The sequence below is a fragment of the Podarcis erhardii genome (genome assembly GCF_964252035.2).
Source record: "Podarcis erhardii genome assembly, chromosome: 10".
NCBI classification, from domain to species: Eukaryota; Metazoa; Chordata; class Lepidosauria; order Squamata; family Lacertidae; genus Podarcis; species Podarcis erhardii.
In genome coordinates this window covers 32,628,286-32,643,543 of record NC_138500.1, presented here as the reverse complement: position 1 = coordinate 32,643,543, position 15,258 = coordinate 32,628,286, and the positions used below count along the sequence as shown (strand labels likewise).

The following is a 15,258-nucleotide window of genomic DNA, read 5'->3' as shown; positions in this document are numbered from 1 at the left end:
AATAATAATAATAATAATAATAATAATAATAATAATAATAATAATAATAGTAATAATTTATTTATACCCCGCCCTTCCCAGCTGAAGCGGGCTCAGGGCGGCTAACAACAATAAAGCCAGTGGAATGCCCTCCCAGCAGATGACAAGGCAATAAACAACTGTTTTACTTTTAAAAGACAACTGTTTAGAGAAGTTTTTAATGTCTGATGCTGTATTGTTTTTAATATTCAGTTGGAAGCCACCCAGAGTGAGAGCCATATTAGAAGAAATGCTATTCACACTGTTATGAATGGCATGAATGGAGGGGTGGGTGGGTGTGATCCAGACTGGCATATGCATTGCAGGGGGTTGGACTAGATGACCCTTGGGGTCCCTTCTAACTCTACAATTCTATTATTCTACCTGAGAGACCACCTCTCTCCTTAGACTCTTGCCCAGCCACCGCATTTCATAGAAGAGGACCTCCTGGTGGCATTGAGACCGTTCTCTAACCACCCTACGTCCTCCAGTAGTGAGGCTTTCAGAGTTATATCTATTTAATGTGCAATTTTATACCTTTAGAGACAAGGCATGCCCCAACGATCCTCTCTTTCAGGTGCATGTGGAATACCATCCTTCTTTACTTGCATGAGCTTTTCCTAATGAATTATTGTCTGCTGATCAACTTGTAGTGTTGTACTGTCATTTGAACAGTGTTAGTTTTGGCACAGTGTTCAATGCTAGTCCTGCCCAGAGTAGACCCATTGAAATTAATGAGCATGGCTAACTTATGTCCATTAATTTCAGTTGATCTACTCTGCGTAGAATTCAGTTGAATGCAACACATGGTGTATATTTTATGTTTATCTTTTGTTTTCTTTACAGCACTCTGATATATTATAATATGAGCAGTCATATACATTTTTTAAAAATAATGTATATAAACAAAGTTTCCATTCATTTTGCGATTCCCTGTAAGCAATTTTCAGTGTGCCAAGTTTAAGGCTTTGAATAGCTGTAATGCAGGGTTTTGCAGTTCAGATGGGTACCTCAGGTTAAGTACTTAATTTGTCTGGAGGTCCGTTCTTAACCTGAAACTGTTCTTAACCTGAAGCACCACTTTAGCTAATGGGGTCTCCTGCTGCTGCCGTGCTGCCAGAGCACGATTTCTGTTCTCATCCTGAAGCAAAGTTCTTAACCCGAGGTACTATTTCTGGGTTAGCGGAGTCTGTAACCTGAAGCGTATGTAACCTGAAGCATATGTAACCCGAGGTACCACTGTATTTACATTCTTAATATTTCATAAATTGCTTTGTGACATTTTGTAAAAAGCAATTAAGACATATAATAAACGCTAGAATTACGGACATATTTTTGCCTTTTGCACAACCAGATTTTTTAAAAAGCCATGTTTAGCAAGCTTTTTATTAGTATTTAAAGTCTATAAAAATAGAAAGCAAAATTTAACTGCTGTTACTAAGAATAAAATATATGCCATTGTTTCCATGGGAAATAGAGATGTTTGTGTGTAATGGTGTGTGGGTGTGTTAAGGGTGTATGAAAGTGTGTGGGTCTGATGCTGCTCGTGGGTCTGACCCTGCCCACTACTGGAATTAGCTCCCCCACTCAGGTTTTCCATGAGTGCCATGCCTTCAGGCCCCGAAATGTTCCCCGCCCAGGACACACAGAGATAAATTTCTCCACCTTGCCAGAATATTGTTATTGTTTAAATAATTTCACAATCTGCTAAGATATAGAAAGATGTTTGCAATCCTTGCTACGAGATATAATATATGAAAATTAACATTATTATCCATCCACTTGCTCCAATTTGTATATAAAAAGTCTGCAGCTAGAGACAGACAATACTCTGGGAAAGGTAAAACTGAATTGTATAAGGGAAGGATTATTGTGGTGTGTGCACACTCACAACCCACCTTCCTCTCTGGTAATTAAACAAGGTTGACCGGGTGTTGTAGTGTTCAAACACACACAAAGCCCCTATGACCATGAGTTAAAAGAAGCATATGTTTATTTAGTACAGGAAGGATGCCTTTCGCAGCTCTCTTAAAAGCTATTGCCTGTTGCCAACCAGCACTGTTTCAAGAATAATCACTTCATAAAAGCTGTTGATTTTTCTGATCTTTCTCTTGTTTTCCCAGAGGATTCTTACATTGAAAGAACACACCAGGAGCTTACCTGGAACGATGTAGGTGCAAAGCAGCTGAATGTCCACAACAAACAACCATTTGGTGTACCAGAACTTAAAAGAAATCCAAAGCTTTCAAAGGCAGGCTGCTCCCCAACCCATAGATCACAGTTAGTTCTATAAAAACATTTTGACTACATCAGTCCTCAGAAGGAACATCCATTTCCAGACCTCCTGGACGTCGTGGTGAATGGGGTGAGCTTCTTCTCTTTCTTTATCCCTTCTCTTGAACTGTTGGGTGTTTTCCCATCCTCTGCAAGAGAGTAAGTGGGAGAGAGAGTCCAGGAGAACTTGGAGCTGGACACAGAAGCCAGAAGGAGTGGGCAGGAGCACTGAATGAGAGCACTCATCGACTGCCCTGACTAGGAAATAAAAAGCAGGGGCGAGTGGACTCTAAAGGTCTCAGTGCACATGACCATGTCAACAACTACAAACATCGTGCAACATCCATCTTCTGTAACACTTCAGAAATGACAATATAGAGCAAGCTGATCTGGCATGCATTATGGAGACTTGGTTGGACAAGGCAAGAGAGTGAATTTCTCCCAAGTTTGCCCTGCAGGCTTTGCAATCCAGCAGCAACTAAGGCTTAAAGGAAAGGGAGACAAGGTCGCAGTTGGCTTAGCATGAGTCCACCCCCATATTCAGATGTCTTGTTCAGCATTTTCCAGGTTTTGGGTGTCTGTTGTTGCCATCTGCTAAAGACTAACTCCATCAGGCTCTTAACTGTCATCTTAACTGAGATCTATCTCCAAGGGCCTTCTGGTGGTTCCCTCACTGCAAGAAGTGAAGTTAAAGGGAACCAGGCAGAGGGCCTTCTTGGTAGTGGTGCCCACCCTGTGGAACACCTTCCTATCAGATGTCAAGGAGATAAATAACTATACAGCCTTTAGGAAACACCTGAAGGCAACCCTTTAAGGGAAGTTTTTTAATGGTTGATGTTTTATTATGTTTTTATATTTGTTGGAAGCTGCCCAAAGTGGCTTGGGAAACCCAGTCAGATGGGTGGGACATAAATAATAAAATCATCATCATCATCTACAGCAGCCATTCCATCAGGCTAAGGGAAGAGGAGAGAGGTAGGACCTCAGGCCTCTCAGACAACTACCCCCTATTGAAAGCGGGCTTGAAATAAGCACCCTACAGTACATCTAATAGAAAGAATAGGTAGTGCTGTATGCTGGGTGGCCATGCAGTTTCTCCAGCTTGTAGAGGAGCCCATAGGTCCCAAAAGATTGGCAACCCCTTACCTAATTGCTTTTAATTATCGGATTATTGTTCTTTGTTATTTTTTATTTTTATATCCATTTAGCAGCTAAGAGTATCTCCACTGGAGGGGAGAAAGTGGGATATGATTAGCCAAGCAGTGTGTTGCAGCAGCTCACAGTTCATCAGAAAGCACAAACAAGACTTTAAATGCACCAGTGTTGCTCTTTGAAAGTTAACCTTTGTTTCTGTGCGAGCCTGTAAGAATTCCAATGGATTGCAGCATGGCAGGTTTGCTGAGGAAGATATCCAGTTCTGGCAATGATGAGTCCATTGACAGGTCAAGAGGATGTATAGTAGGTCCAGACAAATGTTCTGGGGCAGAGAGAAAGGACAGGCAGCTAACAGGCTAACAGGCAAAACAAGGGCAGTCAGAGGCAGGTTTTACAGTACCCCGGACAGAGCTGATAAGCTGTGTTAACAAGAGATCATCACCCTAAATATGCTTCCTATTGACTATATGAAGGAGCTTTATGTTGAAATATGGCAAATTGAACATACAATAGAATCAGTTTTACTTGGATCTCTCACCTATGGAAGTATAAACTGGATTTATTCTTAAAAGGTATCCTTCCTCCCTCCCTCCCCCCACAAAAAAACCCCACAACCCTGTAGAAGTTTGGAACTGTGAAAAAATCACCCAGATCTATGAGACGTAGGGATGGATAAACCTGTCAAAGTTGATTTCTCTCATATTCCCATTTCTTTTTTTATTTTAACAGCCCCAAACAATCTTGATAGGCCAGTGGGTTAACAGAACATGAATGCTCTTATGCTGGTGTCTATATGTAGACATAGTTATTCAGTCTTTGATCCCTGGTCAGTTACTTCTGGTCTAGAAGGAAGGGCAAGGCCACCAAAGGAGGCAGGGTTACAATTGCACTAGAAGAGCAACAGGAGGAGGTTTCCTCAAGAGGAAGTTCCTCTTCAATACTTCTTGTTGCTACTGCCTCTGATCATAGTGATGCAGTGCAGCAACCTTATAAATGCATGTAAAAGTCTTCTTAAACATAGTTCTACAGCACCTTTCTGGACCTCTTTGGCTTGGTTTCTCACTTCATGTTCCAACTCATAGTGGTTTAATTTTCACTATTTTGCATCTTTTGAGTTTCTTGAATCATTACCTGTGACCTACTTAAAGTCATACATGTAAAGAACATATCTACCCAGTCATCACCATGCCCACTGCCATCTCCAACTAGTGTTTGTTTATGAAGCATAAAAGTTGGAGGAGGTAGAACAATAAGCTTTTTGTGGAAAGCTTGAAGGGCCTGGAATCCTAACATTATTTCCATACCAGACCTTTGACCCTCCCACATTCTTGCCACGCTAACCCTGTCATCCCCAGACAAGTCTACATAAATGGTGTAAACCAAAGATATAAACCAAAGATGCATATATTTCTTAATTATAGGTGATATTTCCACAGCCGTGCTATTTAAAGGTCTACCAGGCTATCAAGATGCCAACTGCAGTACTGTAATGAGATGGCAAGACTGGAATTCATTTATTTTGGTTGCACCATGCAGCACAAAATTTCTTTCAGACTTGGTAGAAGCATCAGGAGTGGTGTTCAAAAGGTTTTTGAACAATAACACTGAACAGATTGCATACCTTCCCAAATTTGACAGTGGAATATTGGTTAACGTAAACAAGTAAAGTAATGAAGGAGGTTTTGGTATGTTCACAAAACACCTCTTCTTGGGACCATGCTCTGCCAATTTTTTTTTTAGATGTTAATTTGAAAAATGCATATTTTGTACAATGAAAAATACATTTTTGCAAGTGTTATAATTATCTGTTTTTGTGGTCACAACTTGCTTCCATAGTGTTCAGATTTTCAGTATACAATAGGGAATGGGCTCAAATACCTGCCAGTCCAACTTCCAGGGGTGTAGTGTGACCTCTGAAGTCCAATTCCCACTGCAACATCTCACTTCAAAAAGTCATGGGGTCCCATAGAGCAACCTCCGTCATAGAGCAAAGAGCTTATAATCAGAAAAGGAAGTCTGAAAATCCCTAATATGTGCATGGAAATGCTGGGATAGGTACACAAACATATTGCTAGGTGGCTCTTTCTGTTGGGATTTTATGCAACCGATACTGCTAGTGTGATTAGTATAAATCACATGAGATGTCTGAGAAGAGTGTGGGAACGGAGGACTGTCGTATCTCTTCTGTCTGAGCGTGTTTTTGTACTGTACTTTCACTTTTGTAGTATGCAACAGTTGTTCTGCCAGAGCTTGGAGAACACAGACGTGATTATGGATTGTCTGTATAGAATGCAAATAAAATGTAGTTTAGATTTACGGATGTTTCTTTCTTCTTGCTGTATGATGCTAGATGACTTGTGTGCACTCTTCATAAGAAAAGTGTCGCAGAAGGGCACTCTGGAGTTGAAGGGACATGCCATTCCAGAGACGTGCCTACCAGGAGATGCTTAGAGTTCCGGGGGGGGGGGTCGCCGTCTCCCCAAGAGCGTTTTTCTAACACTTTCATTTAAAATGCCTAAAAACCACTTTTAAGAAACTAAGACATCTTAAGATCTGTGCTCCATTCTACTTTAGTAGCAATAGCATAGCTATCCAAGTGAAGCAGCTGCTTCAGGCAGCAACTGCTTGGGTGTATGTGTGTGGCAAAAAGCAGCAGTCAGTTGTTGGAAGAATATAGTTGTGTGTGCTGCATGGTTTGCCCTAAGTTACCCTACTGCCTTCAAGTGCAGTGAAAGACCCATCACCACCAGTACTGGAACATTCAGTTGCCAACCAGATCAGCTTTCGTACATGCCAAGTTACAGGGAAGCAGACAAAGGGCCTTCTCGGTAGTGGCGCCCTCCCTGTGGAATGCCCTCCCACCAGATGTCAAAGAGAACAACAACTACCAGACTTTTATAAGATATCTGAAGGCAGCCCTGTTTAGGGAAGCTTTTAATGTTTGATGTATTACGGTATTTTAATATTTTGTTGGAAGCTGCCCAGAGTGGCTGGGGAAGCCCAGCCACATGGCTGGGGTATAAATAATAAAATTATTATTATTATTATTATTATTATTATTATTATTACTAGAGGGATTGCCATCTTGTCCTTTGCCTCAGTCAGCAAAATGAGCCTTGGGGCAGCCCTGAGCAGAACAAACACAGAGTATCCAGAATTCACCGCACTGCTTTTGCAGGATACAGATCCTTCTGTAACTCTGCAGGTGGCGAGATTCCTGAATGCGGTTATCTCACACACAAAAACCACCAAAAAACAACATCAACAACAAAAACTAATCGGACAGTTATGATGATAGTGCAGGACGGATCTCGTCTCCAGTTCTCCTTTTTCTGTGAACCGTCCCTTGGATCTTTCCAGGCCCCAAGCTGTTCTTTGTCACTGCTCAATGACCCACCCTTGCATCGTGGTGTTCCCCTTCTGTTGTTAGATGTATTGGTTTTTATGTTTCTGTGCTTTTAAGTTTGTACATATTTTATGGGCTAATAGCCGTTAATAAATTATTATTATTATAATTCACCATTTGGGAACTGAGACAAGATATTAGTAATTTCATTTCCTTCCGGTCATTTAAAAATATATCTGGAAATGTGTATTTTCATGTCACAAGTGGGTTTTCAGGGTACTGAAGATGAGAATTCACAGTCAATCAGAAATAAGCAACCCATTGTCCTTTCACGGAATCTTAAAATGTATGAATGTGTACAGATATGGTCATGTCATCATTTTGTTTTATATAGCACTTCCATTTCTTCAAAAAGCTGCACACCCTGGTGGACTAAGCACTTGCAAAACAATAGGCCAGTTGTGAGAGAAAAATCTGCACAGGGCCAAACCATGTTACAATAACCATTTGTATTTTAAAGAAAGAAAAACAAAGCAGTCACAGGATCCAATGTGGGATTTACTCCTGATCAGAACTGGGCCTGTGGCAGTTTCTTGAAGAATATCACCCTGGCTGCTATTTTCTCCAGAAGGTGCGCCTTGTGGTAAGCAGCTGATGACACAATTGTGCGAGTAGCAAACTGGTTTGAGCCAATTTGTATCACTTGTTCTGTGTATCAAACAAAACAAAACAAAACAAAACAAAACACAAAACAAAACAAAACAAAACAAAACAAAAACCTAAGCCCCACTGCAGTTGTGTAGACTGCTTGTTAAAAACATTAACATACATGCATCAATGTCAACAAAGCACCATGCTCTTGATTGACTCCACATAGTTTATTAGAATTTCAAACTTTTTTTCATAATACAGCACTATATAACAATTAACATGAAATTGCATTTCATCAGGAGCATCTATGACCAAACAGTGCAAAAATCAAGCTGAGAACATACTTTGCACAACATCAGACAGGGATGAGGTTACTTTTTGTTTTCCCTTAGCTTTGAGGCAAATGAGTTAAATTCACAGGATGGAACTATCTGTCAATGGAAGAAAATTTTGGGGTTCAGGAGAAACAGGTATTTGTAGTGGAAAACAAGGTCACAGCTTATTCACCCCCTGCCCGTATTAAGTATCTTCCCTTAACTTCAGTCTGGTCATTCCTCCTTTTCCCTGCTCCTGATTCATCAGGGAGCAGAACTGGAGCTCTGAAAAAAATTGCCCAGTGGGGAACTCCAGTCACCATATAAGCATTACAAGCAATGTAGTTGGCTCTGTAGCCTTCTAATTTGCTTGCAGTTCTCTGTATCAGGGTCAGTGTAGTAGGACTTCTTATTAACTTCAGTATAGACTTCAAAGGCATTACTGCAGTTTTAAATTTCCTAAACCTGCTGGAGAGTCTGCTTTGTGCTTTACAATTCACACAATAAATTTACCCACATATGCTGACAACAAAACCTAACAGCCCCAGTGCAGAGAATTAATGTGTATAGCAGAAGACATGTAGCTTCATTGATCTTTACAGAGCAATCATGTCTGGAGAGTTACATACCTCTTCTAGCTTCTATTAGTTCTCAGGGGGGACAATTGCTGGGCATAAGGAATCCCAGATTCAGACTGAGCACTCCACATACATTCCCCAAAACAAGTCTTTATTGTGAGGAGCTCCTGAGAAGTCTCTCTCAGTATCTATCTAGTTGTGGCAGGTGACATGACAGCTGGCTGCTCCCCATAGCTGTCCAGGTTCCATGGGCAACTTGCAGGTTTACCTACTTCCACAGAGAGGAAACCACCTTCTGCGCATTAATTGGGCACTCTCGATTAGGAGCAATGTCCAAAATGGCCATGATAATCCAAGGCACAACAATTTATGACTCAAGTTTCCAAATTCCATGTTGTTTTTCAAACGCAATTCTCATGTGTCTTTTGATTTCTGAACCATTAAGCTGTTCTATTTCCAAATGTTACAAGTTAATACAATAGTAAGAACCAGAACAAATCTGAAATATAAAAATAAACAAATGTCCAGTTAAATTAGATTCATAACACATTTGAAATTGCTCCAAATGTCAGAGAAATTCTATGCATGTTTGGTCAGAAAATTAGTTCCTACTGTTTTTAATGAGACTTCTTAATGAGTATGTCTTTGACTTTCACAACTTTGAACTTCAAAACTAGGTAAACTGAATGTTCCAGAGCACTGAGTAACTTTTCAACTTTCTTTAGTTCAGCTTTCTCACCTCAAAGAGTTACAAATAGAAATAACAGTTTAACATTTCTGAGCAGATTGAAATTTGATATTTAATTCCAATTAATCAGATTCAAACCCTGCTGAAATGTTGGTTCCAATAATTGAAAATGCATACTGTCTCACAAAAGCCCGATCATGTAAAGCACGTGATCCAAGAAAAGATCACATGGGCATAAAAATCCACCACTGAAACAGAATATTCACACATGAGATTATCATAACAATTAGGTACATTCTGAAGATTTCACAGGCAAACTGGTAGGTTTAGGAACAGCACAAAAAATGACAAACTCTCAACAAATCCCTCAAACACCACAGTTCTCTTATGAGATTGCTCCATAATCAAAACAGACATTACAAACAAAAATATTTTTACTTCTTGTTCATTTGCAGGTAGTTAGCCCTATGGAGTAAGATACAGAATTGGATAGATAAGACCATTGAAGACTTGGCAGACAAAACAGTACAAAGCAGGAGAAGAGGCCAGGGCTTCACACAGAATGTAGACAGGCCATTGGTTCTTCTAATTCTGATTTCCCCCTTTTAAAAATAATTATTGGTTGTCACTGAAGAACACAATTTATGTGGTTACTATTTAATCAAAGTCAAGCACAAATATAGGCTGATGCCCCTTCTGTCTAAGTTAGGTGGGATAATTCTAACCATTTATCCTAACTCCCAGATTTTGGCACAAAACTCAGTGACTTGTTTTTGTTTATATAGCTGGTTTTCTGGAAATGTTTTATGCTCATGAAACAGAAAACATACTGTGGATTTCATGCTGGTAGCAAATGCAGTTCTTCAATTGTCCTCAAGGATAGGAATAGAAAAGTGTGAGAAACTTCCACTGAGGTCTCACTCAATAGCACTCAATGTGAATCAGTTTGGGCTGGATACACCGTAAGATGATTGATCAGTCTCCGTGGCTGTAGTTAATTTTTATCTTTTCTGTTCAAAATTAAAATTACTGGACACATGAACCTGGGTAGCTGGTCTCACTCCCAACCACTTCTGGAGGGCAAGGAGATAAATTATATACCCAAGTTCATGTGCCCAGTAATTTTAATTTTGAACAGAAAAGAGAAAAAAATGTTTCCTTTCAGCACTTCTCAATATCAAGGGTATTACTCAATGACTATTTGCACTTGCATTCTGCAGTTCCATTGAAATCAATATACCTACAAAAAGCTTGTGTGGTCACTGAGTCACTTCCTAACGGAGAGATTATCTTACACTGAGAAATACCTGACATAATATGAAAAGCATATTTGCAGCAGGCAGCGTCATGTGGCTGATTCACTGAAGATGCATCTCGTTTTCTCCTTATCATGTGATGCAACCCTGAGAAAAGAAACTTGGGAAGGACAAAGATTATGTGGCTAAGTTCAAAAAAGTGTGTCATGATGAGTCCCACAGAACCCTCCACCCACTATATATTAGCCATCAATGGATAATGTAGCCTGTCCACAAAGTTTTTAAAACTCCTGGCCCCAGATAGGATACTTATTGCTACCCCCATTGCTCAGCCTGGGGTCCATTCATTTGCATTGGTAGCCTAGTCTTCACAAATGAAATCAAGGCTCAGAAAACAGGTCTCCAAGTGAAACTCAGAGACTATGGCTATAGTAGATATAGTAACAAATGGGTCATGGATACAGGAAAGTGCCCATTTAGAGCAGAACAACTTGGGAATGTTATGGTGCTGCCTTTTTCCTAGTCTCATGCCCTCAAACAAAAATATAATTGCTCCAATCCAGCAAAGGCAATCTGTGCACACAGAAGTAGGTTTGTATGTGCAGGTCCCTTTCTGCATTGGTCCACGGAGGACTCCAAGGAGGGGTTGACTGTGCAGGGTTAAAAATAATCCGTAGCCCTTGCACAGACGCATGTTACGTGCTGGATCAGGATAATGCGCATCACCACTTGCTAAATGGATGGTTAGCTCTGTCTGTGCCATCTGATCTTTGCACACTGGAGCATGCTGCTCACAGCTGACCAGGACATTTGGGTGCCTTACAAATTCAGCACATACAGACACAATATAAACAAGCAACTTGCCACCCTGGTAGGGCATCCAAAAGTTGCTTTCTCGGGCAACCAACTCACTCTGCCTAATGGAAAGACTGGTCCAGATGCAGCTTATTGCTGTGTGCAAGGGTCCCTGGAGAGGGGCAGCCAATTTAATACATTAAAATGCTTAAAATGGCATATACTTAGCCAGGATCCATGCTCTAAACACACATGACCCCACACCAGAAAGCTGCTCTGCTGTTTTGGGCACCTGGGAAATGGTGTCTCATCTTCACAGAATCACAGAGTTGGAAGGGACCCCAAGGAGCCTCTAGTCCAACCCCTTGAAATGCAGGAATCTCACCCTGTTCTGTATATTTGAAGCAACACAAGTTCTGTGGACATTTTTGATGCAGGCAATGAGACCTAGTGTGGTTTTTACACCTGCTTCAAGACTAGCTCCACACAGCCGTACCAAAACACTTACCCCCACCTTGTGCTAGAAACTACCCTCACTCACACTAGAAGCGTCCTCAGGCAGCCATTCACAATAAATCACATACCACCTTATGCAATGTGCTATGCTCAAATTCAGCAGCTGCTGACAAAGCATGCCACACATTTTCAAGTAAGAGCGATCTCTGGCTGGCTGTGCGGTTTCATTGTGAGCAGACTGGGGAGGAAATCCAAAGAAGGAGCGAGCATCTTTCCAGCAAGATTCCAAGTTCCTGCTGTACTGTGCAGTTGTCAGGGACTATGGCACTGAATGAGATCACGGAAGCAACGGAATGTATCCAAGTGTATGAGAAGGCAGCACTTGACAGGCCAGGCGAGGAAAGTATGGAATGTAGAGAAGAACTATGTTCTACAAAACTATGGTGTGGGAGTGAATGCATTCCAATGAGGCATCCAATGTATAGACATGTCTCTGTAATTGGGGGATGATGTAGACATTAACAGTATGTGCTATCTTAACATGGAATGTACACACATGAGTATGGTAGAGAAGCAAAGGCACATGTCCCTAACATGAAATGTATACTGGTGAAACTGATGTCCACAAGACTAGTACTTCACAGTGGAACAGATGTGTTAACACAGCACAACATACTCTGCCAACAAGGGAATGAAACATACTCTACAGTCAGAACTGATGCCCTGAAACGAAGGTGAGAGATAATATGGGCACAGTAAAACCAGCTATGAGAATACCCATTATGTCATAGGTCCTATATTCTGCCAATATTATCAGTATGCAGTCTGCACACTATTAGATTAGCAGAGGTTCCTGCCCATTTTCACATGCATTAATGTTTTCATACAGTACTTTGGTAACATATCCCTAAAGGAATGGGGATCAAAGTGCAAACACTGTGTGGATAGAGAGCATATCTACTGCATAACCCCACACAACGGAGCTACAGAAGCAACGTATAGAAATTAGAACTGCAGTGTGACTGCCTCTAGCTCCGTGGCTTTTAGTGTGGATGCAGAAAGGTAGGTTGTGTGATGGTGTTTCACAGTTTTCAGTCTGGCTGACAATCTAGAAAGTACAGTGCTAAACAGGGGACTCCTGATCAGACCACTTTAAAAGATTGCAGCAGCAGAGGATTGTGAAATACAAGCTTTTCGCGTGACAGCATTCTGGATCCTCTAAGTATAGAGAAGTGCAGACGATCCAACATCTAGAAACAAATTCCCCAATCATGGAGAAATAAAAGCAATTATTTAACAGTAATTAATCTGCACAGACTTTTAAAAGTGAAATCTGAGTGGGTGAGTTCAGAGCCAGACAGGCGCTTCTGTGCAGTGAAACGATCTGAAATCAAAATATATACAACTTGGCTAGTAATGTGTCCTACTGCATATCTGAGCTCAGTGTATGGAATGAGAATATAATTCAGTCTGAGCAATCAATTTGGGGTTTTTGCCTCACCCAAGAGACTCTAAATAAAGTAATGAAATGGTGTCTGTTGTGAGGTTTGTGAGACGGGCACTTGTCCAGGAGGCACTCGACCAAAATACACAGGTCCTGCAGAAATATTGCTTTCTTATACTTAAGAGGTCTAAAGCTCACGTACAGGTGTGACCACTCCTAGCAAGGTAAAAAGAGCTCTTTATATATGGAGGATAAAAAATATAAAGTGATGGAGTGATGAACAAATTCAAAAACCAGAGGGTCTAAGTTGATATGAGTCTACAGGCCTTGTCTAAATAGCAAAAAGGAACACTTCATTATCAGAGAGCCAAGCAAGGAGTGGTTTGACCACACCACTTGCAGAAGTGCTAAGCAAACCAGAGTGTGCACAGTAATTTGTAACTTTAGGTGGGGACGGCTTTCTTCTAGATACTTCCAACACATCTATGCAAGAAGAATACTAGACTTCAGGCACCCCAAATGCAAGGTTGTCTCGTATCATCAGTGTTTTCCGAAGGTCTCGTTCCATGATTGGCCTTTGTGTCCGCCACTTGTGCGCTTCCTGAAGTCCTGGCTCAAAGTAGTATATGCAAGCTCCAAAGCCCACCAAGATAAGAATAGAGATCATCAGATACATTGGCACAAACCAATCCAAGAAATGAGGCATGATTGCTAGAAAAAGAAAAGGTAAACATATGCAGTTGGTATTGGTTGATGAGTATCAAAATCACTGTCAAACATATATATATATATATATAGACACTAGCGCAGCAGCCATGGGTGCCAGCGTATTTCCTATGACACCCACAGAAGGACTCAGTAAATATTTCCTCAAAAATCCACAATGCATGAGGAGGTTTGCCCTCCTTGTTCAGTTCCTGTTTGCATTGGTTCAGCCTTTCTTACATTGAACATGAACCCTTAGACATGTCCACATTGGAGAGGTGCACTCTGTGAGCAAGTGCAGCAGAGGTTGATATAAGGTGCCTTTCTTCCATGGATGGGAGGGTGGTAAGGAACATGCCCACACAATTTTATGATCCTGTCTTTTCTCTCTCTCTCTTTTGGATGTGGCAGCCATTTTGTATTATGCTATGGCCCCACAGCAGCTCTTATGTGACTGGTACCCTTTGTACTTACTGTCTCAAAATTCCTAATGTGCTCTCTAGCCCCAACTATCCCACTAGGCTGATTGCAACTTTTGATACCCCACTTTTTTCTTTCTCCTTTAATCCATGCCTCACTTAATATATTGTCTCTTTTAATGCAGTATAATTACCGGTATACTATGATTCCAAAGAATAATGCAAGTCTACTAAATCCACACAATAGCTTACCTTGAGCAACTGATTTTTTCCTCTCTCAGATTGCTTGTTAAGAAGTGCTTTGTAAAGTTGCTATACCCCTGAGAGAGAAAATTGAGAAATAACAAATCATAATAAAGCAAGCCAATATGCACACATTTCCTTTATCTTTTGGCAGTATTTGGATTTTTAAAATTAAAATATTTTATCCAAGGCAGCTAACATCCAGATAGAAACAATGATAACCTAATAATAAAAACACAAACAGTATAGCATAAAACAACAAACAGGTGACGACAACAACAAGGGTGCAATCAGTTAATGAAACTTCTATTACAGTACTCCAGTCCAAATGTCTGTTTACAAAGTAACATATTTGGCGCTTGTCAAGCTATGAAGTACCGTGGTACCTCGGGTTAAGTACTTAATTCGTTCCAGAGGCCCATTCTTAACCTGAAACTGTTCTTAACCTGAAGCACCACTTTAGCTAATGGGGCCTCCTGTTGCCGCTGCCGCCATGCCGCTGGAGCCCGATTTCTGTTCTTATCCTGAAGAAAAGTTCTTAACCTGAAGCACTATTTATGGTTAGCGGAGTGTGTAACCTGAAGAGTATGTAACTTGAAGCGTATGTAACCCGAGGTACCACTGTAGTCAAGTTGGTATCTTTAGGAATTTAGTGTCATGATCTAGAACCTAGCCTTCTGCTCCATTGTGTTCTGTCTCCTCTGTAAATCTGGCAGATTGGGCTTTACCTCAAGGTTGAAGTACCGGCCTATCTGAGTTGTCAGCTGATCCCACAGGCCAACTCCTGCTTTCTCCTTGCTCCTTAACTCTCATCTATGTGTTGCCATGAGTAGCAGTGCATAGTTCTGGTGCCTTTGCCACTCAACCTACAACCTAACCCTGACTTCCTCTGGAAACTCTGGCCCCTCTGATCCTG

General features: G+C 40.9%; 1 protein-coding gene and 1 long non-coding RNA gene across 2 annotated transcripts in view; both read right to left on the bottom strand.

The window, feature by feature from the left end:
• Positions 1-15,258, bottom strand: part of LOC309350657 — a 144,809-nt gene that overhangs the window by 24,206 nt on the left and 105,345 nt on the right. The window lies entirely within an intron of this gene.
• On the bottom strand, positions 7,657-13,681 carry SMIM45 (small integral membrane protein 45; the record flags this gene model as incomplete). Its single annotated transcript, XM_081878407.1, has 1 exon — positions 7,657-13,681. One exon carries the CDS (start codon positions 13,679-13,681, stop codon positions 13,475-13,477), a length of 207 nt encoding a protein of 68 aa, XP_081734533.1. The 3' UTR covers positions 7,657-13,474.